A 24,572-nucleotide genomic window follows, 5' to 3' on the forward strand; every position below is an offset into this window, starting at 1 on the left:
CTAGATATAGGTGTGCACCAAGAACCATACTTGGCTCCCCCACCGCCTCCTCTTCTAGCTTCTCTTCCTCCTTTTAAAGAGATAGGGTCTTATGGTTACTCAAGCTGGCTGCCAGTCTGTCTTACTTCAGTCTCCCGAGTGGCTGGGGCTAGAGGTATGCACCCCACATGTGACCCCCAAATTATGATAGAGTCCTTTGTCTTTTTCAGTTTCTCTGACAACATGACCTAGGCCAGCAACAACACATGCATTATGTTAATAAGTACTGCTAATTAATAACTGCTATCCAGGCCCATATATATCTGCGTTGGGTCTTAGCTTGTGATAATTATCCTGGCACAAAAATAGGTTCTCTTGAAAGTGTGACCTTTGACAGTTTGCTATAAAAATATTTGTAACAAACATCTCATTTGAAGATGATTAGAGAGGCATGTTATGGTCTCAATATCTTCACAAGTGGAACTGGAAAATTGCTGCTAGGATAATCTTGTTCAACGCTCTCGTTTTAGAGAGAGTGAATAACTTGAAACTCAGAGAGGTCACCCATCGCTGCTAGATTCATCCTTCGATTCTCCAGTGGGGCTGGACAGATAAGCAATCTTTTATTCTATCTGCCAAGATGTTTTTAAGCGATGTTCCTAGTTCAGGGCAAGTAGCCTTTGCAATCCCAAAGGTTTTGCAACTTGCTAGAGTCACTTGTTCTTCAACTTGCTCTGTCGCCTGCAGGAAACCCCGGGCTGTGTCTGGTTGATTGAGACTTGTTTGTCTGGGCCAGGTCCAGCAGCTGCCCCGCCTCCTTGGCAGAACAGCTGACGCCAGAGAGCCCTGTCACGTGATCGCCACAGTTCCCAGCTCTGGCCCCGAGAGTCAAAGTAAGTACTTTCCAGGGACTCCTGTGACGTGCACCCAGTAGGTCCCCTAATCCTGAATGTCTGCAGTCAGAGCAGCCACGGTGGGGGTGTGTAGGCAGGGGAGGGGTGTGTGTGGGGGCAGGGGGCTGGGATGTGCAGGGAGCCGGGGGTGGGGGGGCGGGTGTGCAAGCCCGGGCAGGGCGGACCCCGGCGAGCACTGTCAGATAGACTTGGGACAGATTAGGCATCAGGGTTTCTGTGCTGCTTTCGGGGTCTTTAAAGCGTTCGGGACAGATAAGGTTAGCTTCGAGTTGCCCCATAGAGTCTCTTTCTGTTCTCATCTGGAGGACAAGCAGCTCTGCCCTTCCTTCCTCCCTCTGTTCTTTGGCCTCCTGCCCCATAACAGACCTTTCCCCCTTTCTCTCTGCTGATTTAGCAGCGTGCTTCCGGCTGTTGGAGGAACAATTAATCAGTGAAGCTGCCTCTTTGTAAGCAAGACAACAGTTGCAGTCAGACAAGCTCTCAAGGTGAGACCCAGGAGTCTCCCACCTCCCACCTGTGCCTGCCATGGAACTCCTGAAGGCGCTGCTGCTCCTTTCTGGAGTCTTTGGGGCTCTTGCTGAATTCTGTGGTAAGTAACCAACCAGTGTCTGGACCCCGTGGTGGGGGAGTGGGGTGGGGGGAGGGGGGTGGCTGCCCTGTCCAATCCCTTTGGGGGAGTTGGAAACTGGGAGTCGGGGATGGAGAAACTTACCTGTCCCTCAGGTCTCCCACAGCAGTTTTTAACCGGACCTTAGTGCTTGGGCATGCTGAATGGACACGTGCCCCTGTCCCCAGTTCATCCAGCAATTTGTTCATTTACTCGGTGCACGTGAGACCTGAGATAGGCCCATAGGCCCGGTGTTTAGTTTGGAGAAAGGGTCTGGAGTACACAGGTCCGGTCTCAGCTCTTCTAGGGTTTATGCTCTATGAAAGGGGGCTGGCAAAAGGCACGGGGTGCCAAATTGGGTTACCATGAGTGATGCAAAACAATTCACCCTGGGGCAACAATAGAAAGCCACGGGGGTCCATCGAGGGATCCAGGGATCAGGCAGAAAGCAGCTGTGTCTCATCTCTCCCCTTCCTCCCATGTACCCTGCTTACCTGGTCTCAGGTGAACTTGGGTAAACCTTAAGCACAGATCAGAGAGACCAAATGGCAGCTCAAGGTGCCCCAGCTTTAACAGAACTGTACTGGATTCAGTTCTTGGGACCTGAGGCCAGCATCTTTCCTAAGCGCCTAGACTCTCTGGCCATGTCCTGTTAAAGCTCCTTATCCTTGGGTCCCTGGTTGCTGTCTGGACAGTCCTCAGGGATTCCTTCAGCGAGCACACCTCAGCCTTGAGCTGTTAGCCCCCTTCACCATCATGAGAACTTTGGGGGCTTGGGATGCAGTCCCTTCCCCAATGCTGTGACTTTTGTGAAGTGAGCTGAGGGTGTTTGTTCCTCCTTCCTTCCTCCTTGGCATGGTGTGAGGACACCACACTTGCGTCATCAGTCAAGGCTCTGTGTGCAATGAAATGCACAGGTCTGATCTCTAAAGTACACAAAAGAGGGCTCCGGGCTTCTGAATGCCTGTCGGTCAGTCCTCGAGTGAGAGGGCGGGACAACCCTATGCACAGAATGAGGATGCCATAGTGCACGTGTGTGTGTGTGTGTGTGTGTGTGTGTGTGTGTGTGTGTAATGGGCTGTGTTAGTCAGGGCACTGTAGTGCAGTGGTTCACAACTTTCCTAATGGTGCAACCCTTTAACACCGTGTTCCTCGTGTCATGGTGACCCCCAACCATCAAATTATTTTTGTTGTGGCTTCCTAACTGTAATTTTGCTACTGTTATGAATCATAATGTAAATATTTTTGGAGATAGAGGTTTGCCAAGGGGGTCTCAGCCCACAGGTTGAGAACCACTGCTCTAGTGGTGCACCAGAACCGTTGAGTGTGTATTTCGAAACACTGGCTTACAGGATGTGGTCGTGGTAGCCCAGCAATGGCTGTCTCTTAATGGAAAAAGGCCGAGATCCCATAGTTGTTCAGTCTGTGGGGCTGGGTATCTCTGCAGACTCAATCTGGTGCTGGAGTCCTGGAGGATTCCCGGGGAGCCGATGGTCTTCCATGTATGTTGGAACTATGAAGAAGGACTAATACCATCCACAGCAACAGAGTAGATGAACTTGCCACTGAGGGTGAGGGCAAGCAGGCAAAGGCAACATTTCCTCCTTTCCCTTATCTGGGCTGCCATTCAAAAGCTTGGGCCAGATTTAGAGTGTGTCTTCCAACTTCCAATTGTAATCTCACTAAGAAAACTCGCTTGGGGTTGGTTGATTCCAGATGCAGTCAAGTTGACAACCAAGATTAGCCATCCTAGCAACCTTGCCTACAGCCGCTTTGACTAGTTTGAGTGAATCTGCCTGCCTCCTTCCTTCTAGAGAGGGTAAATTGTGGTTATCAGCCTCCTAGAGGCTGTGCCTTATCTTATCACTTATCCTTATAGCTGACTCAGGATGGAGGGCAGAGCCTGGGGTGGGGTCTCCGGGCTCCCTTACAAATTTCAAAGAAGAGCAGAATATCAGAGTTGCATTGCTGAGATAGAGCTCAGTAGGGAGAGTGCCTGCCGACCATGAACAAAGCCCTGGTTTGAGTCTCCAGCATTGTATAATCCAGGTGTGGTGGCATACACCCGGAACTCCAACATGTGGGGAGTAGAGGCAGGAAGATCAGGGGTTCTAAGGTCATCCTCAAGGACATATTGAGTTTGAGGCCAGCCTACAATACAGGAGACCCTGCTTAAATAGTAAAATGTCCTCCGGGGACAGTCAGAAAGAGAGAGCCACAGCAGAGGACCTCGAAGATACTGACAGAACTCTGGAAAAATATAGACAGATATCCCAAAAGTAAGCCTTCCCTGTCCCTACCAGGGTTTCACTATGATGCATTCCAGGCCTTAGCCCCTCCAGTGCTGAGGTTGCAGGCCTGTGCCACCATGTCCAGCTTGTGCCTGACCGTCAGAATGAACATTTCATGAGAAGCCAGCCAGGTGCCCTGGCCTGGCCCATAGAGCCAACAGTCATTTAGAGTTCATACTTGGGAATGGCTCCTTACATCCATAGATACCTATGACTTCTGTAAAAATATTTAGAGAGATGTGGCTATGATCAAGGGATCCTGGATCTCAGGTTAGGAAGCCCAAGAAAGTAGGCAAAGGGCCCGATGGCAGACTGCTTTCTTATTCCTCTGGAGGAAGGGACTTTCTGGCATGCTGGAATATAGGTCCGTTGGACAGCTGGAGTGGGTGGTGACTGAGAGTCAGTAAATGGGACAGAAAGTCCACAGTGCCTCCAAGACAATCTACTCTTCCCCATTCTGAGCATGGCCCCTTCCCAAGGAAGGAAGTCAGCTATCAACTGGAATTGGTGAGCATCCCTGAGGTTTCTGCTTCCAGGGCATCTCAGTGTGTTGCTTACATATTGCACATAAACCCCAAGTCCTGACATGGTGCTAGTAGCTGATCTCCCAGGGTCAGACCCTGTTAACTAGGGATGGCAGAAAAAGTGGTCTTTTTAGGTTCGTGTGGAGGAATTTCCTCGGGCAGCTGGGAGAACCAGTGGGCAACCTACAGCATGTGAACTTCGATGTGGAACACTCATTGCATGAGGGCTGGGGCTTTGAACAATGAGCAGGATACACTCATGAGAATGACAGTAGCAAGGGGAAGGGTGGCATGGTGACACAGTCTCGGCTTCCCGGCATCCTATAAGACATAGCCTGACTTTGAACTTCTATTTCCTTTCCTATGCAAAACAACAATGAAAATATCTATCTACACCACGGGGCTGGTGTGAGGGTCAAAAGAGACAGGTGCCTGGCCTTACTGGTGGGCTTGGTCTCCAGTCACTCCTGATAGGTGGGGTGGTTGCATGGCAAAAGCATCCTTTGATCTCAGCCTATCACCTCTACTTGGCCCAGTCAAATTCCTCTTAGGAGATGCCCGCTTTCCTTTTTACCTGCTGCCTTTCACCATAGAGGGCATTTCTCCAGGCGGGCTGTGTGAGCTGTGTGGTAATGGGAATAGAAACCCCCATTCCTGGGGAAGGTTTTGCCTATTAAGGAGGTCAGAATTGTTGCTAGTGGCATGGCTCTGTGGCCTGTCTCACACCATTTTCTTTCCTCAGTAATACCACGGATAGACAGCCAGCTGGTAGAGAAACTGGGCCAGCGTCTCCTACCTTGGATGGATCGGCTTTCCTCAGAGCAGTTGAACCCCAGCATCTTCATTGGCCTGCGACTTTCCAGCATGCAGGCTGGGACCAAAGAGGACCTCTACCTTCACAGCCTCAAGCTCCATTACCAGCAGTGCCTCCTGCGGTATTGCTAGTCTCTTGTCTTCCCCAATGACTTGATCCATGTTATAAGAGATAGGAAACTGGCTTCTTTTTTTTTTTTAAATTTATTTATTTATTTATTTATTTATTATAAGAACACTGTAGCTGTCTTCAGACACACTGGGAGAGGGCATTGGATCTCATTACAGATGGTTGTGAGCCACCATGTGGATGTGGTTACTGGGATTTGAACTCAGGACCTCTGGAAGAGCAGCAGTCAGTGCTAAGCCATTTCTCCAGCTCCCAGGAGACTGGATTCTAATTGGGGTATTTTGTGGATTTTTGACAAACTCTAGGCATATTTTGTCTTCTCTGAGCCTTTCTCCATCTGCAGAGTGCAGGGGTAAGTGGTACTAGATCAGAGATGCTAACACATGCCCTTTGTCCTGAAACCGTGTCCCGACCCCTGAGGCGGCACCTGACTCTTTCTGTGCTCCCCACTGGTACCTAAGGCAGACATTACTAATCCATCACCAAACATATGATTGTGTATTGCTACAAAGAAGCACTATCTAACTCTGCAGTTTAGTCTTGTACTACAGACGGACACTGCTCATTCACAACTGTGTTCTTCCATGCAGAGTCTAGAAGCAGCGTATTTCTGTGCTTCTTCTCCAAAGAGAAGCCATTAAAGAGGGGCCTGCTCTGGGGTTTGAGCGAGAGGCGAAGAATAAGAAAAAGCCATCAATCACTAGGCATAGTGGTGTACACCTTTAATGCCAGCTCTTGGCGGGTAGAGACAGGTGGATGTCTTTGAGTTTGAGGTCAGCCTGGTTTGCAGATCAAGTTCCAGGACATCTAGGGCTACACAGATAAATCCTGTCTTGAAAACCACACACACACACACACACACACACACACACACACACACACACACACACACAAAGGAAAAAAGCCATACTGGGCATGGTGGTGCACACCTTTAATCCCAGCACTCAGGAGGCAGAGGCAGGCGGNGCAGAGGCAGGCGGATTTCTGAGTTCGAGGCCAGCCTGGTCGACAGAGTGAGTTTCAGGACAGCCAGGGCTACACAGAGAAACCCTGTCTCGAAAAGCTTAAAAAAAAAAAAAAAAAAAAAAGCCATGAAGTATCTTCCCCATTCCATTCCTCCTCAAGAATGCAGGGAAGGGAGAGAAAATAAAGGAGAGAGTTCATGGCCAAACTAGGGAGTCAAACTGTGTGATCTGGATGTAGGCACCCTTATGTTTTATCCTCGATTCATCTCACCTTTCTTCTTTTTAAGAATCTGTGGCATGCACCTCATACCAGCACAGCTGACTGCTAATTCCACTTTGTGACCTTAGTGTGGGCCAAGCCTGGCTTCTCAGGGGAGCGAGCACCTTCGTACAAAGGTGTTCTTGTCTTGCCTCGTCCTAGGTCCATCTCCAGCGATGATAACGGTGGTTGCCAGCCCAAGCTTTCCGGGGGCAGCCTGGCACTCTACCTGCTTGCTCTCAGGGCCGACTGCGAGTTCTTCGGGAGCCGAAAGGGTGACAGGTTGATCTCACAGCTCAAGTGGTTCTTGGAGGATGAGAAGAAGGCCATTGGTGAGGAGAACCACATCTGAGGGGGGCAGGAACATCCAGGAGGGCTCATCAAATGGTTTCGTCGTTTGTAGTTTTGAGGCAGGCTTTGGACTCATAACTGTTCTTGTGAGATGAGATGTTCTTGATGGGAAGCAGAATTCGGGGGTTTCTTCCCAGACCTCTTCTAACTCCCTTTGTCCACACTGGGTCTACCTAGAAGCTCAGGCTGGACTCAGTCGCCATGCTTGACCCAAGCTTTCCCCTACCCCATGCACAAGCTGTTCGGATGCCCAGCCAGCAAGACTGAGCGAGCAGTTTCTACCCCTGGGACATCGGTACAGCTTCCTCTCTGCCTACTCCTTAACCCCTATCAACTTTCCAGCCTCCTGACTTGGACCCAATTCCCAACAGCTGAAGCAGGGATTTTTCAGTATAAACCTGTTCTTCATTCAGCTTACACCTTGCAGGGCCCCCCACTCTTCCACTGCTAACCCTCAGGCGCAGCCTGGCTGGTCTCTTACACTTTCTAGGCATTGCTGGCTTGCTTCTCTTTGTGCTCCAGGCACAATGACCTTCGCAAACAAGTCTAGATATTTATCTGTGCCCTGCAGAGTGACTTCCGTGAAGAATCCTGTCTCAATTTCCCATTTATTTAGACTTCTGTTATTGGCTCTAGGGACCTCAGGCCACATTTCTGTTGCAATGGTGCTGTCCCATGAGCACCGTTCTGTTCTGACCTGCAGAGACAGACAGAACCTGGCATATACTGGGACCTCAGCCAGGCAGCCTGTGGTCCCGTGAGCTACGGGGCTTTTTGCTAGGAAGATGCTGAAAGGGAAGCCCTCAAACCTGACGTGTCTCTCTACTCCTTGCCTTCCTAATCTCAGGGCACAATCATGAAGGCCACCCCAACACCAACTATTACCAGTATGGCCTCAGCATCCTGGCACTGTGTGTCCACCAGAAGCGGGTCCATGACAGTGTGGTGGGCAAGCTCCTGTATGCTGTTGAACATGACTACTTTACCTACCAGGGCCACGTCTCTGTGGGTGAGTGGCCAAAGCCTAACCTTCCCCAGCCCCAGGGGAAGGGCTGCGTGACCTGCCCCTCTGCTCACCTTTCCTTGGGACATCGCCTCACCTGATCCCTTAGGGGTGGAATGGTGGGGACTGTGAGCCAACTTAGAAACTGGACTTACATCCTGACCACAGCTCCATCACGTACGTGTTCACTGTGGGTCATCCTCCTCTTTCCACCAGTCAGGCTTTTCCTTTAAAACAACCTCGCAGCAGCAGCTCAGTAAAGGCGCAGAGGTCTTAGCACACACTTGGCACCGTATAACCTGGGATTCTGATACCTAGGTTTTGATCTGACTTCTCACTGTGTGACCTTGGGCCACCAGATCTATTTTTTAATCATTACGATTCAAGGTCTCTGCTAGGCCTGGGCTTCTGTGAATGAATAAGACCTTGTGTATGGTGGGTAGGATGGAGTAGGAAGGGGGGTGATTGGTAGATGGTTGCTTAGAGAGAAAAAGGCGCCAGGACCTCTGGCAATGAAAGACTTGTCTCAGAGGCTGGTAGAGCAACACGGTGGACACATTAATGTTGCCTAGAGGGAAGAGGAGATCTTAACAATTCCCAGGCCCTGACAGCTCCCTTTATCGATTAAATCAGAATGCCTGAGTGTAGATAAGGTAGCTGTTGGCATCAAACTCCTACCATCAAGTACCTACCATGCTTGTGAGGTCCTGAGTTCAATACTCAATACTACAAAACCAATATGACTTAATCAGTAAAATTAAGTTCCCTCTTTGGTCTCAATGTGCATCCTGGTTTAGGAGCAGGGACTGTAGAATCCATCCTCTAGGACCCCCTTCTTCAGTCTGTCCATCTAGTGCTCTCAAGCCACTCAGTGACCAAGTTTGTGAAGGTCTGAGCGTTTTTTTTCTGGGGCTTACTGTGTCCAACGTTAGGACCAGGCAAGTCCTGGGCAAATCACCTGCATTGGTACCGTATCTGATCCTGAATCCCCCTAACCCACCTAGTCTGGTCTTATCAAGCTGTCCCGTTCATACTAGATGCTATCCCCCTAGACACAGAAGCCATGGCCGGCTTGGCCCTCACCTGTTTGGAGCGATTCAGTTTCAACTCTGATCTGAGACCACGGATCACCATGGCGATCGAGACCGTGCGAGAGAAGATCCTGAAGGCCCAGGCCCCTGAGGGCTACTTTGGGAATATCTATAGCACCCCACTGGCACTACAGGTAGGAAAGAGACTCTGGAGCCATGACCGCTCAGTGGGGTCAGTGGAGGGCGGGCTGGTTAGAAGCTGGAGAGCCTGGTTACCTCCCAGTGGCTGACCTATGAACTTCTCTTCCTCACAGATGCTAATGGTCTCTCCTGCATCTGGGGTAGGGCTGGGCACAGCGTGCATCAAGGCAGGGGCATCCCTGCTGCTCAGCCTACAGGATGGGGCCTTCCAGAATCCTCTGATGATTTCCCAGCTGCTACCCGTCCTGAACCACAAGACCTACTTGGATCTTATCTTCCCAGACTGCCAGGCGTCCAGGGGTAGCGGAGCCCTTTCTGTCTCCTAAGTGATAAGCTACTCTCTGTGGGTCCCAGTGATGGGTGATCAGTCAGTTATGCTTTGCTGAGCCAACGTGAGCATGGGGATCTGCATAGGACACAGCAGCTAAAATGAGGCCATGATGCTCATGGTGTGGGCACAGATACCAAACAAGTGCTCTGGGCGGTACCCACTGTGTGATAGCCACCGTGGAAATGTTTGAGCGAGGGAATGGAGGAGCGTATTAGACACAGTCTTCTAAAGGAGCAGCATTGATAGGATGATTTATTGGGTTGGCATACACTATATGGTACAGATAGTTCAACAGTGGCTCTCTCACTCTGTCTCGGTCTGGGAACCTGGATGTCTCCCCAGTCCCAGTGTGGTGATGCAGGAGAGAGCTGCTAGCCTTCTGTCTACATTGGAAGTGTGAAGAAGTTGGTTTTAATATCAGCAAAGGGATGCTGTAAGCAGGGCAGATAAGGTAGATAGTGAGAGTGAGGGCAAGCAGCAAAAAGCAGGTCCCTTCTTCCGACCCTTTTGTCTGATCTGCCACTGGACGGTGCTGCCCACATTTACAGAGGGTCTTCCCCATTTTGAATAATCTGATCGAGAAAACCCATCTCATGAATACCCAGAGACTTGCATTTTAGTCGATTCTAGACCCAGTTGGGTTGAAAAGTGAGATCATCACAGATGAGTTAATGACTCAATGGGTGGAGACACACATTTGGTTAATGTTGACACCCAAGGACTTGTCAGGAAATGGGAGGAGAGGGCAAAGGAGCAGAGAAGGCCAAAGCAGAGTCTCGGGGCCCAGTAACGCAGGGGCATCATGGGAGAAAGTGGGTCTGGGGGAATGAACAGGCGTAGTAGATAAATGCAGAGAAAGAAGATGCGGTCTGTTAGCGGTGACCAGGACGTGACTTGAACAAATGCAGAAAGGGTCCTCTGGGGTGTTGTGTGTCAGATAGGAGAGAGGCAAGAAGCAGGGACACCATCCAGGAGCTCAGGCTTGGGCTGTGGGAGGATGTGGGGGCTGGGATGAGAACCAGGATTCAGTGCAGCAGCTGTTCATGCCGTTGACAGCTATTTTGAGGGAAGGCCACAGGCCACTTGGGCAAGGTGTCCATAGGAAGAAGGGAGGACTCATATCCAGGCTCCTGGTCCTCATGACAGCTGCTTCTTCCTCTCTCCCTGGTATAGTCATGTTGGTGCCAGCTGTTGAGGACCCTGTCCACATCTCAGAAGTCATCAGCGTCACGCTGAAGGTCTCCAGTGTTCTGCCACCATACGAACAGACATTTTTTGTCTTTGCTGGATCCTCCTTGGAAGATGTCCTGAAGGTGGCGCAAGATGGCGGAGGATTCACGTGAGGCTCCCTGTCCCTCACCCTAGCCCTCACTGCCCTCAGGCCTCCCTGCTTGAAATGGTATCACAGGAAGGACGAGGAACAGAGGAGTTTCTTGGGAGAAGTTCTGGTTTCGTTTCTATGTCTTATCTTCTCCACTCCTTTCTGGCCTGTGTTTTGGACCTGTGGTGTTTGGCCTGTGGTGGGAGCTATGGACCACCACTGTCATTAAGAGGCCCAGACTTGGAACCCCAGTTCCTCGCTCTCCATCCACTCCCTACCACCCCAGGCACTTAGTTAGTTATTAAGTGAGGGATGAGATGTTGCTCCTCTTCACAGGGCCACTAGGGGGAGCCTATGCTCACCGGTGGGCATGTTTTGTGTAGGTTTAATGCTTGGTATGCGGTGAGAGCACCAGGAAGATTAATTGTATCAAATAACCTTGATAAATCTCACCATTAATAACTCTGAGAAGGTAGACACTTGTCCCTTGAGATTTGACAAGCCCGAGAATGAGCGAAGCTTAGTTGCTTCTCCTTGCTGGGCCCTGGCCAAGTGTGGAGATGGATGTGCCTCCCCAGCGTTAACTCTGGCTTGAAGCAGCTGAGTCCTCCCGACCAGCCTGCTCTCTCCCCTGGATTCTTGCTTCATCTTGAGAAATCTCTGCTTTCTGTTCCCAACAAGAGTTCCAGGGAAAGTGACTTGAGGATTGTTTGGTCATTTGGGCCAAGAACTCTTAGAACACAGCTGTGTAAATACCACTGTCCTTTTTGTTTGTTTTTCGAGACAGGGTTTCTTTGTGTGGCCCTGGCTGTCCTGGAACTCACTCTGTAGACCAGGCTGGCCTCAAAAGCTCAGAGAGCTCTGCCTGCCTCTGCCCCCCAAGTGCTGGGATCAAAGGCCACACTGTCTTTAAGGAACCGAAAATGCCCCACTTCCCAGGTTAAGTTACATATACCCCCATCTCCCATGGAGGATCAAATCTAGAGCCTCTTACAGGCTAAGCAGGAGCTCTACTATTGAGCTATCAGATTTTAACTTTTCATTTGCAAACAAGGTCTGCATTAGTCACACGTCTAATTGCTGTGACAAAAGACCTTATGGAGGCAAAGTGCAGAGAGAAGCTGGTTTGGGCTCCCAGTTCTGGGTGAGACAGTTCATCGAGGTGGGACGAAGTGTCGTGTTTACAGTTGGGAAAACCCAGTGATGAGAGCCACTGCTTACAGTCCACTCTCCTTCCCACTCAGCGAATGACCCAGTCCATGTGACGGGATCACCCAGATTCGGAGTGGGTCTTTCTTCCTTCAATTAAGCTAATCTAGAAATCCTCCTCCCCAAACATACCCAGAAATCTGTTTCCATGGTGACTCAAAATCCCAGTAAGCTGATAATCAAGATTAATCATCAAGTGTCTTACTATGTTCCCAGGTTGGCCTTGAACTTTCAGTCCTGAAATAGCACCAGGCTGGTCCTAAGTCACTTCCATAATGTCGCTTAGAGACACTAATGCGTTTACCCAGTGTAAAGTCGCTTCCTTCCTTTCTTCCTCGCTTCCTCCCTCTCTCCCCTCCCTCCCTCCCTCCTTTCCTTCTTCTCCTTCATCTCCTTCATCTCCTCCTCCTCTTCTCTTTCCCCTCTCTGTATCTGTTTGGATACTGAATCAAAATGTAGAAAAGATAAATTTCAGGCTTTTTAGTCAGGTCTTCTAGGACCTGTAAGAGGTGGATGTCATTCTGAGAAGCTCTTCTGTTAGAGTGGGGGGACTGCCTGAGATGAGTTCAAGGGCCAGACAGGGAGACTACATGGGAGGCACCAGATTTTACAGCAGACAGATAGATGTGGAGAGAAGTGGCCCAGAGCAGCCGTGGGGAGCCTCAGAGTAAAGGGACAACCATTGCAGTGGTGGCGCACGCCTGTAATCCCAGCACTTGGGAGGCAGAGGCAGGCGGATTTCTGAGGCCAGCCTGGTCTACAGAGGAAGTTTCAGGACAGCCACAGACAACCCCTGCCTTTAGAAAAAAAAAAGGGGGTGGGGTGTGGCTGGGCTGCTTGGCAGTTAAGAGCTGTGCTGTTCTTATGGAACCCAAGCACAGTTCCCAGCATCCACCAGCAGGGTTCAGCACTGCCTGCACCTCCAGATGCAGGACATCCAAAGCCCTCTTCACACATGCACACACACATACACACACCCACACATTAAAAAATGAAAAGGGGGGCTGGTGAGATGGCTCAGTGGGTAAGAGCACCCGACTGCTCTTCCGAAGGTCCGGAGTTCAAATTCCAGCAACCACATGGTGGCTCACAACCATCCGTAACAAGATCTGGCGCCCTCTTCTGGAGTGTCTGAAGACAGCTACAGTGTACTTACATATAATAAATAAATAAATCTTAAAAAAAAAAAAAATGAAAGGGGCTAGCTGGGCGTGGTGGCGCACGCCTTTAATCCCAGCACTCGGGAGGCAGAGGCAGGTGGATTTCTGAGTTCAAGGCCAGCCTGGTCTGCAGAGTGAGTTCCAGGACAGCCAGGGCTATACAGAGAAACCCTGTCTCGAAAAACCAAAAAATAAAAAATAAAAAATTAAAAAAAAAAATGAAAAGGGCTGTTTTGTGACATCCCCTAAACAATCCATTTCTACCAAATCTGCATCTTTTACAAATTTCGAATTCAACTAAATTGTAGTCATCTGTGCTGAACACATAGACCTTTGCTTGCCACTACAGCGGGGGAAAAAAAAAAAAAACAAAAAACAACCCACCACCACAGCGTTTACTCGTGTTAGATATTACAAATAACTTGGTGACATAAGCGAGGCATGCGGGAAGACGCGCACAGGAGCTTGTGTGAACACCCCACCAGTTCATAGGACAGACTTGCACATTTCTGGATTTCAGTATCTGTCTGGGGCCTTGACCCAATCTTCCGAAGGTGTGAAGGGGGTGACTGTGCTTTCTCTTTGTCTAGATCACCAAAGCAGCTTTTCTGGTGTTTGTGTCACTGTGGTACTGGAGGTCAAACTTTACACATGGTGGCAACTGGAGATGGAACTTTACCTTAAGACACACCCTGACCGCCCCCCCCACCTTTTTTTTTTTTACCTTGCTGTGCAGCTGAGGGTCCTCTCAACCATCTAGTCCTGAGATTAGGGGTGCGTGCTACCTTAGTTTATACAGTGGATCAAACCAAGGAGGGTAAGCTCTTGTGGGTGGGAGTCTGGCAGAGGGGGTGGATGGTGCCCATAGTCAATCATCAGTCAAGACAATGCCCCAGGGACATGCCCACTGGCCAATCTGATGGCAACGACCTCTCTTCCCAGGTGTCTCTAGTTTATTTCAAGTCGCTCCAAACTGACCAGCACAGAAGTGCTAGGAGAGAGCTGGCCCTGAGAGAGGCGGGATCTGCTGCTATGGGTGACCCCGCATCCCTCTTTGGGGACAGCAGCTACTTTTCTGTTTTCTAGGTATGGGACCCAGGCCTCCTTGTCAGGCCCCTACCTGACATCTGTACTAGGGAAAGATGCTGGGGACCGAGAATATTGGCAGCTCCTCCGAGCCCCTGAGACACCCCTGCTGCAAGGTGAGTCTGTAGCTTGGTGCCCTGGATACGCCTGCTACCCGAGGCCTGACCCAGCAGTGAGGCTGCATTAACCCAGCCCAGCCTTTCCCTTGAGCCTTCCTGGGCTCCAGCGTCAGAAATCCACTCATGCTTAAAGTTGGATCCAAAATATTTACCTAAAATTCTTTGAGTTTTTATGGAAGTTGTTGAGGAGAGTCCAAGACACAGGAAAGAACGAAAGCTTGCATATCACTACCCAGAAATTAAGTTCTAAAAGAACTTTATTATTATTAATAATATTATTATTATTTTAGATTTATTATTTGTCAGTGAATGCTCTACCTGCATGTACACCTGCATGCCAGAAGAGGGCACCAGACCACATTACAGATGGTTGTGAGCCACCATGTGGTACCCAGGTCCTCTGGAAGAGAGCCAGTGCTAACCACCGAGCCATCTATCCAACTCAAGTCTTGTTACATTTTCATATAAATACAAGCTTAGTTATATATACAATGCTTGTTTTCATTTAAAAATGAAATAATATTCTGTCAACACTAACCAACAGATATAAAATGTCAGGTAGATGTTTTGCTATTCGTTATTAATTATAAATTATAAATTAGTAATTTGGAAATAATAAATCTTGAGCTAAGAATGAACTAGGGTCTTAGGCCCGCCAGGCGGTGGATCTTCCACTGACCATGCCTAGCCTGGATGCTGGCTTTATTCTCTTCCCCCTTTCTCCAATGAGAATGTGGGACTTGAAGCCAGGAATTCTCCTGAACTGAAGGGTTGCTTCTGGGACACTCATTTGTGACATCCTCTGGAGCCAGTCCCTTTGCCTGACAACTCCATTTTGAAGATGTTGACCCTGCCACGCAGGTATTCCCCTGGTTTCCATCCCTGCTATCCAGCCATAGTCCCATGTCCACATACTGTGGTCACCCTCTCTGCTGTATGAGCCTGTGACCTGAGGGAATCCTACCAAGTCTTGTTCTGGGTCTCCGGCTGGCTCCGGACAGCTCCCACCACCAAACCCTGAGTGGGTCTTACAGATGTGACTTCAGGGTGGTGGTCACATGATGTGGCCAGGGTGGGACATTGCCTTGCTAACCCCCTTTGCTTCGTTGTTTTCCGCAGGGATTGCTGACTACAAACCCCAGGACGGGGAAACCATTGAGCTGCGGCTAGCTAGATGGTAGTCCTACGATCCCTCCTGATCTGTTCAGACCCTGCTGCCACCTCAAGTGCACTTGGAACAATGCCCCCCAGATCACCTCAGCTACCTTCCCAAGAAGGACCTAAGCCACTCCCCACCTGGGAGCAGGAAGGAAAAAACCTCCCCTAGGGAGGCGGCTAGTTTGAGTTTGGCCCTGCCTGACCCCACAGGTCTTTCGTGACAACTTCCCCGTAGCCTGAGGAACAGGCTGCCCTTGACTTCCTCTACATAAAGAAGTCTGCTGGCTATGGGTGTTGTGAGTACCATTGCTCTGGGACCAGGGTCCCACAAGAAGGACGTCCATGGCCCCAGGGGCTGTGGTTCTGACCTGCATCCCCAACCCCTGCTCTCTGTTATGAGAGAGGTGGTCCCAGAGCTGGTCATAAGGCAGCCTTTGGTCATCAGCAGGGCCTTCCAACACAATTAAAGCCTTGATTTACCTTACATGGCACCTCCTGTTCATGCTTGTGGGGGGGGGGGGGAGCAGAGATCTCTGGGGAGTTACTTGTGGTTACTCTCCTGTGTATCACATGGAGAATTGGCATAAACAGAGTTGACTCCATCTTTCTAAACAGTGTGTGAAACAGCCCTGTGGGGCGTGAGCATTTTCATCTCTCACTACAAATATGGGGAAAACAGGGACTCAGCCAAGGTCTCAAGCTGAGCAGTGCCGCTATAGGAAGTGATGCCAGGCAGGAGACATGACACAGATATGGCTGCTGATCCTGATGGACCAAGAGAGATTTGCTGGGGACTGAGGCTGTACCGAGTAGCAGAACACTTGCCTGGTGTGCACAAAGCCTTGGGTTATGTTCCCAGATGACACAAAGCAAGAACTTAACACTATTTGATGGGCTAGGGATGTTGTTCCATTGTAATAGTGCCTGCCTAGCATGTACAAAGCCCTGAGTTTAGCATCATATAAAGTCAGGCTTGGGCTGGAGAGATGGCTTAGTGGTTAAGAGCACTGACTGCTCTTCCAGAGGTCCTGAGTTCAATTCCCAGCAACCACAGGGTGGCTCCCAACCATCTGTAGTGGGATCCAATGTCCTGGTGTGGCTGAAGAGAGTGACAGTAATATATAAAGTCAGGCTTGGTGGCACACACCTGTAACCCCCGTGCTTGGGAGATAGAGGCAGAGGCATCAGAAGTTTGGGGCTGTCCTCTTCTGCAGAAGGGATTTGAGGCCAGCCTGGATCTTTATCTCTTTCTCAAGATGGGCGACAGTAGCACACACCTTTAACCCTAGTGCTTGGGAGGCAGAGGCAGGCGGATCTCTGTGAGTTCAAGGCCAATCTGATCTACAGAACAAGTTTTAGGACAGCCAGGGCTACACAGAAAGACCCTGTCAACAGAAAAACCCAAAACAACAAAAAACAAAATCAACCACTCCAAACAAAACAGTAAAACTGTCTCAAAACAAACAAACAAACAAAAACCGAAACCTCTATTTGCCCAAAAGACTCCACCCGCTAACCTGAAGGTAGTCGAGGGCAATCAAAAATGACAAGTTGGGACTTCAGGCTGTCACCTACGTCAGCAGCCCCTCTCCAGCCTGATTTCTGACTCAGCTGTGCGGTGGTGCTCTGGTTTATGGTGTATTTGTGACTGTGGTCTCCTCGTAGGTCACATCCAGGACACTAGAGCCCAATTATAGAAATGACCCAGTCGGGCTTGAAGCTGGAAGAAAAACAGACCATACCCCTCTCTGCAGCACAGTCACTAGGGGGAGGTTCTTTTTACTTCCCAGCCTCCCTTAGAAGTGTTCGCTGCACCCCTGGCTTCGCAGAGAGCTGGGCCCTTCACACAGCAGGGCTCAGATTTGAGGGGTGCTGTGGGAAGCACTGGCTGCTCTGAGATCTTGAGTAGACCCCAAGGAATGTGAATGAGCCTTCTACCCCAGTGATATCCTCCTTGAATCTGGGCCTCCTGGCTCTCTACCCACATGCAAATACCTTCCTCCTGAGAGCTCTGCAGCCTGATGTTGAGACAGGTTAAAATGGGCTTCAGGGGCTAGAGAGATAGATGGCTCAGCGGTTAAAAACATTTACTGGGCTGGAGAGATGGCTCAGCAGTTAAGAGCACTGATTGCTCTTGAGTTCAATTCCCAGTGACCACATGGTGGCTCACAATCATCTGTAATGGGATCCAATGTCTTCTTCTGGTGTGTCTGAAGATAGCTACAGTGGTGTATATATATATATATACCACTTACTGTTCTTGCAGAGGACCCACATGTGGTCTTTAGCACCCACATAGTAGTTCACAACCACTAGTAACTTCAGATCCAGGAGAGCTGATGCCCTTTTGGCTCTGCAGGCACCGGCCATGCACATGGTGCACATACACACACATGTAGGCAAATCACTCATCCATATAAAAAAAAAAACCTAAAAAAAAAATTTGCTCAAGGAGCTGGAGAGGTGGTTCAGCAGTAGGAGAACTGGCTGCTCTTCCAGAAAAATCCAGGTTAATTCCCAGTACCCACATGGCAGCTCACAACTGTCTGTAACTCCAGTTTCAGGGGATCCAATGCCCTCACACAGACATACATGCATAGATACATGCAGACAGACAGGCTAAACACCAATGCACATAAATCTTTTTAAAAATGGGCACAGAAGTGGGCAGTGGCATCTGCTTGTAATCTCAGTACTCCCATACAGACATACACACCACTAATAATAAACAAAAATTAAATTGGAAGAAATACTTTTTAATTGAAAGAAGGTTAGTGGATAATGGATTAAAAATCTCAGAGGAATATAGCTCACTGAAAGCCCAGATTCCTCTTCTTTAAAAAAAGAAAGTGTGTGTGTGTGTGTGTGTGTGTGTGTGTGTGTGTGTGTGTGTGTGTGTGTTGGGGGGGAGGGCTGATTCAGTTTCCCTCCCATAACTCTTCTTGGAAAAACTATCTAAATGCCCCTTTTGATCCTTTCCCTGGAAGTCTCCTATCTACGCTCTCTGCCCTTCAACTTGGGTTACTTAGCAGCGATCTACGGGCTCCCGCGGGTATCAGACTCATCGGAGGTAAGTGTGACAATGTAGATTCCTGGTTCATCTGGGACAGAGATCTGATTTAGGTCTCCAGTGGGACTGGCTTATTTTCACCTGAATTTCTTTGGGAAGGGATTTGGAACGCTTGCAACCGTGCGGGGTCACGACCACGAGAGGGCGCTGCGGGCCGGGCTACACAGTCTCGCTTTGCGATGTTGTTTCTCTAGGCAGGTTGTCATCCAGGACTTGTTTGACAACAGAGCCGGGTGAGGCCTGTGCAGGTGAGCAGGAGCTTCCCCAGAAATCCAGTTACCGGAAAGAGGCTAGTCCAGGATGGACCTTGATTCTTGCTCACGCGTTGGGCTGGGAACCGGCTCCTGGGTTTCAGCTGCTTACCGTAACCTGAATTCAGGTGGGAAACCCGAGAACCATCCAGGATTCTGCTGGGTGGGCCCCGTGAAACCCAGCAGTGAGTCACCTCGGAATGTCTAGGGAGCAATACACAAAGTCAGCTAGCTCGGGAAGGATGCCGGCCCGCGGTACCCTGCTGCCCGAAGCTGTGGTTAGCTTTGGTGATTCATTTCCCCTTCTGCTGCCCTAGAGGGGGCGCCGCCCTGGCTTGCGAGGGGGGAGAAAAGATCTGGAGGGGAATGGAGGGGGAACAAAATGAGGCAGCCTTAAGGGACCACGTGCTCTAGCTCTGTTGAATTCTAAGATCTCAAGGAGACCTTTGTGGTCTGGGATCAGGTGATGTAGTGTGTCTCACTTCAACGCCCTGCTTCTCGACGACGACAGACAGCTTTGGGACGGCTCTGCAGCGTGCCCAGGGTTTCCAGCACAGGATACTGGTCTTTAAGGAAGGCTCTTCTTGGCGCTGGAGACAATCCGGATACCCGTTGGTGGCTGGTACAGCCCACACTCTCCACTAAGGGACTCGCGGCCGCAGCTGCGCAAGCCTTGCCAGGAGGCGCAGAGGCTGTGGGAGGGGCTAGACGTCCGCCGGGCTCCGGGGCTGGTCCTTGTGGGTGGGGCCCGGGCTGAGCCCAACTTTCCGGGTGGAGCACAGCTTCGGTAGCGGCGGAGAGGGCGGGGCCGGGAGCGCGGAGCCGCGCGGGCGCGCTCGGGAGGGACTGGAGCCCCGCGCCCGAAGCTGCCAGATCCACCGCGGGAGCGGAGCCGCAGCCAGAGCAGCCTGAGCAGCTGCAGCCAGTCCGAGCTCGCGGTTCCGCGTCCGCCGGCCTATCCGCGTCTATTCCCGGCACGCAGAAAGAGGCGAAAGGGGGCAGGGGGAGGGGAGCGGCGGCTGCGACCTCCGTTCCCACGCTCGGAACATTATCGACCCTGCCGGGCCTGGTCACGGCCTGATCACCAAACACGCAGGCGGTCGGGGTCAGTCAGTGACCTCATCCTGACAGTCTGGGGACCAAAGATGGAAAAAGACAACCGGATTCCGTGTGAAAGCATCGCGTGAGCTTAGGGCGCGGAGGAGAGAGAAGACCTCCCCTGGTGCGGGAGGTGCCCAGGGCTTACGAGGCCTGGGTGGGCACCAGCCAGTCCGGCATCTTAGCAGCCACGACCTTCTTCCCTGACCAGAATTATCGGCTGACTCAGTGTCTAGCACCTGAAGTGGTGCGGTCTCCTGTCTGAGGAATCAGGACCTGGCTCAGCGACTCCCTGGAAAGCCTGCCTCCTGCCCCAGCCCCACTGGTGCGGATGTGCCGCTGCCCACGGGAGCACCATGAAGGCAGGATGACCTCAGCCGAAGCAGTAGCTGTGGCTGGAAGTGCCCAGGAGCATGGCCGCCCCAAGTGGCCTCCGGACAAACCTCAGGTCCTTGGGCAGCCTGCTCCAGCGAGAGTGGTTGTGGCAGCACTGGTGTGGCTGTTGGCAGGAGCCAGCATGTCAAGCCTCAACAAGTGGATCTTCACAGTGCATGGCTTCGGACGGCCCCTGCTACTTTCAGCGCTGCACATGTTGGCAGCCGCCCTGGCATGCCACTGGGGGGCCCAGCGACCCGTGCCGCACAGCATCCACCGCCGAGTGCTGTTGCTCAGCCTCACCTTCGGTACCTCCATGGCGTGTGGCAATGTAGGCCTGAGCACTGTCCCCCTGGACCTAGCACAGCTGGCCACCACCACCACACCACTGTTCACACTGGCCTTGTCTGCGTTGCTGCTTGGCCGAAGACACCATCCCCTGCAGTTTGCTGCCATGGGCCCGCTCTGCCTAGGGGCTGCATGCAGTCTGGCTGGAGAGCTCCGGGCACCTCCAGCTGGTTGTGGCTTCTTGCTGGTGGCCACCTGTCTCCGAGGCTTCAAGTCTGTTCAACAGAGTGAGTGCCTGGGTCTCCATCTGAGGAGGTGGGGGGTGTGGCCATGATGTTCCCGGGAAGGGGGCGGACAGCGGCAGTGATCCTCTTTTACAGACGAGGCTCAGAGAGTATTCAGTGAGTTCGGGCCTCAAACTTAAGCCTTAGAGGCATAGTTAATAACAGTTGCTGGTGAAATGTTTCTATAACTCGGGCATCCTTTTGTTCCACTCCGTCCTACTGCCTCTCATTGAAGCAAGCACTTTATTATCCCCACTTGACAGACGTGCGGAGCCTGGGCCTTGTGCCAGTGAGCAGCAGAGGCAAGATTTGAGCATGGCATTTGGTCTCCATGCTGTCTAAGCTGTGTGTCCTAGGGTTAGGAACCCAGAAGGCCAGGGAGTTTGAACTAGGGAAGAAAAAGGAACGCAGGAAGGCTTTGAGCTGGTTGGGATCACAGGGGTTTCTCAGAGCCCGAGAAGCATTCACCAGGAGCTACAGTATGTCGAACTTGGTTCTTTCTGGGTGCTGATCATAGGTTGTCATGCCAGTTTCCATCTTTGTCTTCGGTATCACAGGTGATGGAATGAATAAGAGAGTATTTCGCTGGGGGAGGGGCAGAGGAGGTTAGGCTATCCTGCTGTGAAGCTCCGGCTGGCCTTCAACTTGTGATCCTCCTGACTCAGCCTCCCGAGTGCTTCCATGGAGGTTTATGATTGGCCCAGGGTCACAAGGCTCCCGAGGACTCCAAGTCTGGTCCGTGTGACTGGGTGCTGGCTCTGTCGTGAGTGGGCAGCAGCGGGACTCAGGGCAGAAGTAAGATGTCCTTCCCTGCCCAGCCCCGGTGTGCCAAGGGGTGGAGGCTGGCTTCCTGTCTGAGCAATTGAGGGGCTTTTGAGTCATAGCTCTACCATCCCCCCACCTTAACCCAAGGAAGATGTAGGAGAGTTAGAACAGAAGGGGTCCCCAAGGCGCTAAGCAATGGTCAATGTAGCCTGCAGTGAGGAAAGTGAGGCCTTAGCCCTGCCGGGCATCTTCTGTCGGGGACCCAAAGGTCTTGTGGCTATCTCCCCAAACCACGAGCAGGGTAAAAACACAGTTCTATTTTAGCCCTCGGGTTACATGAGCTGAGTGAGGCCAGAGTTGGGCCTTGAAGTGGCTCAGGGAAACCTGACTCTGTAGGGCCTTTCTGGGTAGGGACACCAGGCAGAGAAGGCCGGGCTTCCAGCCCCACATTGTACCTGCCAGAGCCAAGTCCTCCTCATACCGGGCTCCGGGCAGCTCCTGCCTGTAGGAGGGGCTGTGGCCAGCCAAGCATTAGGGTGCGCAGGCTGTGCGTAGTAGCACGTGACTGACAGCCACCTCTTGGCTTCTGCTGGCTCTCTTCTCTCTCAAGACTCAGTTTCTTACACTGAGTATGTTAGGTGCCCTTTACTTGCCAACGGTGGACCGTTCGGTTCATATTGACCACCATCTGCTTCCACCCAGGCTGTGTGCTAGGTCATCTCTGTGTCCTCAGCACCTGGCCTGGGGCCTGGGGTAGGGGAGAGATTCAAATGATGTCTCTATTTGATGGTTGTGATGTCAGTTGACTTCAGACTGGGAAAGATCACTGAGAGAGCTGGGGGTTCCCCCTGAGGAATGGGAGCCTGGCAGAGATGAGGAGAGTGGCTGGCTCCAGGATTGGGAGTGGATTTTTTTAAAAAGAGGAAGTTTGTTTTGCTAAGGGCTCTTGGACTAGCTAGAGTGTACCTGTGCTGGCTCGCTCTATCCCTGAAAGCACATGGTGTGAGAGCAGCGGTTAGGAGTCCGGAAAGGGAACTCAGGCAGCCATAGACAGCCTGGGCCAGCTGCTGGGGCAGGGGGATGTACGGAATGGAGCAGTGCTGCCCTCAGATCCAGAGAGGCAAGGAAAGGAGGTGCCAGCCTGCTGAGCCTGTCGCCACCTGTACACACCTGTGTTTCAGAACTTCCTTTGAGCCCCCTGAGAGCTGTACTTAGCAAGACAGACACTGTATCAGGCGCAAGGTGGGCACAGGCGTGGTGGGGGGCTTGATGAGGCTGTGAGGGCGCTCTACAGCCACAATGCGGGTGACAGAGCAGCAAAGGATAGCCTTGGATGTGGCATGGGCTGTGGCAGAGAGAGTCCTGTCAGTCCTCAGATTCAGAGGATGGTGTCCACCTCAGTGTTGAGTGTGTACCCGGAATGTAAGTGCACTCCTGACCCCCCCACCCCCACCCCCCGTCCACGAGGAGACTGAGGCAGAGAGGTGACTGTTACACAGCTAGCTAGGGAAGGGACAAAGTGGTGAGAGGCCAAGAGGTCACTGCTCTCTCTCTCTCTCTCTCTCTCTCTCTCTCTCTCTCTCTCTCTCTCTCTCTGTGTGTGTGTGGGGGGGGGGCAGAGGTTGAGTGTGTTCAGACGCTAAAAGTACCTTTGAGGCAGGCATGGAGGTGCATGCCTGCAATCCTGGGAGAATGGTGGGTTCAAAGCCAGCTGGGGCTACAAAGTCAGATTCTGTCTATAAGCAGAAAAATAGAATGCTTTTTCAGCCTGGCATGGTGGCACATGCCTGTAATCCCACCACTTTAGAAGCTGAGACAGGAGGGTCTAGCCAGCCTGGTGTGGGCCAGCCTGGTGTGGGCCAGCCTGGTGTGGGCTAGCCTGGGATCTAGAGAGTTTCCGGGTCAGCATGAGGGACTCAGGAAGCCCTGTCTCAGGGCTTAGTGAGGCTGCTCAGTGCATGCAAGCATTGCTGCACGGATGACCCGAGCGTGAACTTGAGAATTCACAGTGGAAGGAGGGAACCAGCTCCTGCAAGTTGCCCTGTGACCTTCACATAGTCCACATACATACATACATACGTACATCACGCAAATTGCATGCATGAGACATACATATACACACATCATACATATTTTTTAATGTTACAGAACCCGTCTCACTCTCCCTTCCCCCTCCCCCACTTTGGAGGCGCTGGGACTGTGTAGCTCAGTGATAACTTTCTGGGCCCCAGCACCAGAAGGAAGCAAAAAAAAAAAAAAACAAAAAAACCCAAATCTTTGGAAAAGCAGAGCATGACAAAGAGGGTTTTGGCAAGGGTGGAGTCACCGAAGAGTCAGGACAACAGGCTAACATTTGGGAAGTTAGTCACTTCTGCCACAGGAATCACTGCTCTTTTGTGGGCTGCAGGGAGGTCGGGCAGGGTTCAGGGGCTACCCCTGAGAGTGGAGTCTACCTGAAGCTGGAAACCTTCTTGTACTGTCTTTAAGGTCAAGCCACGGACAGGGACAGCTCCCCGGGTGATGCACTTGGCGTGAATGAGCAGAGGCATTATGACTGTCTACCCGTTTCTAGAAATGTATGAGCTGGAGAGATTGTTGCCTAAAGAACCAAGTCCAGAACCAAGCCCAAACAGCCACACGAACCAGGAGAGGGATAACTACCATTTCCTGTTGTAAGCACGGGCTCTGAGCAAGCACGCTTGGGCTCCGTGGAAAGTGCGTGGGGGAAACAGCAATCCAGGGCCCAGGAGGCCTCTGCCTCCCTAGTGCTGGCATTAAAGGTGTGAACCACCACCACCCAGTTTTTGTTTTTGTTTTTTAAGATACTATGCAGATCAGCCGGGGCGTGGTGGCGCACGCCTTTAATCCCAGCACTGGGGAGGCAGAGGCAAGTGGATTTCTAAGTTCAAGGTCAGCCTGGTCTACAGAGTGAGTTCCAGGACAGCCAGGGCTATACAGAGAAACCCTGTCTCGAAAAACCAAAAAAAAA

General features: G+C 51.4%; 3 protein-coding genes across 7 annotated transcripts in view; all 3 read left to right on the top strand.

Moving 5' to 3' along the window:
- The first annotated feature begins 807 nt into the window (after positions 1-807).
- Positions 808-15,936, top strand: Tcn2 (transcobalamin 2). Of its 5 annotated transcripts, none has more exons than XM_021210699.2 (10): positions 808-872; positions 1,288-1,482; positions 5,058-5,250; positions 6,645-6,814; positions 7,681-7,842; positions 8,889-9,061; positions 9,182-9,368; positions 10,573-10,738; positions 14,176-14,291; positions 15,414-15,936. In XM_021210699.2, the coding sequence occupies exons 2-10, from the start codon at positions 1,419-1,421 to the stop codon at positions 15,473-15,475; spliced, it is 1,293 nt and encodes a 430-aa protein (XP_021066358.1). In that variant the 5' UTR covers positions 808-872; positions 1,288-1,418; the 3' UTR covers positions 15,476-15,936. The 5 variants fall into 5 exon arrangements, with proteins under 5 accessions (XP_021066358.1, XP_021066357.1, XP_029401288.1 ...); XM_021210698.2 differs by having other exon boundaries at positions 842-909; XM_029545428.1 differs by having other exon boundaries at positions 853-872; positions 1,291-1,482.
- Positions 15,937-18,411: 2,475 nt separating this feature from the next.
- On the top strand, positions 18,412-19,976 carry LOC115065231. Its single transcript, XM_029545337.1, has 2 exons — positions 18,412-18,522; positions 19,565-19,976. The coding sequence occupies exons 1-2, from the start codon at positions 18,412-18,414 to the stop codon at positions 19,958-19,960; spliced, it is 507 nt and encodes a 168-aa protein (XP_029401197.1). The 3' UTR covers positions 19,961-19,976.
- Slc35e4 (solute carrier family 35 member E4) overlaps positions 18,727-24,572 on the top strand; it is a 7,680-nt gene continuing 1,834 nt past the window's right edge. The window contains exon 1 of the mRNA XM_021210919.1: positions 18,727-20,821. Within this exon, the coding sequence (XP_021066578.1) occupies positions 20,203-20,821 (619 nt within the window). The 5' untranslated portion in view covers positions 18,727-20,202. The remainder of the gene's footprint in view (positions 20,822-24,572) is intronic.

This window comes from Mus pahari, chromosome 13 (genome assembly GCF_900095145.1).
Source record: "Mus pahari chromosome 13, PAHARI_EIJ_v1.1, whole genome shotgun sequence".
NCBI lineage: Eukaryota > Metazoa > Chordata > Mammalia > Rodentia > Muridae > Mus > Mus pahari.

Excerpts from the sequence above, each read along its gene's own strand:
- Tcn2 (XM_021210699.2), top strand. The coding sequence starts at position 1,419 with ATGGAACTCCTGAAGGCGCTGCTGCTCCTTTCTGGAGTCTTTGGGGCT. Across the intron at positions 1,483-5,057 it reads GGCTCTTGCTGAATTCTGTG|TAATACCACGGATAGACAGC; the intron begins GTAAGTAACCAA and ends TTCTTTCCTCAG. Across the intron at positions 7,843-8,888 it reads CCAGGGCCACGTCTCTGTGG|ACACAGAAGCCATGGCCGGC; the intron begins GTGAGTGGCCAA and ends CTATCCCCCTAG.
- LOC115065231 (XM_029545337.1), top strand. The coding sequence starts at position 18,412 with ATGCCCCTTTTGATCCTTTCCCTGGAAGTCTCCTATCTACGCTCTCTG. Across the intron at positions 18,523-19,564 it reads GGGTATCAGACTCATCGGAG|CGGCGGAGAGGGCGGGGCCG; the intron begins GTAAGTGTGACA and ends CAGCTTCGGTAG.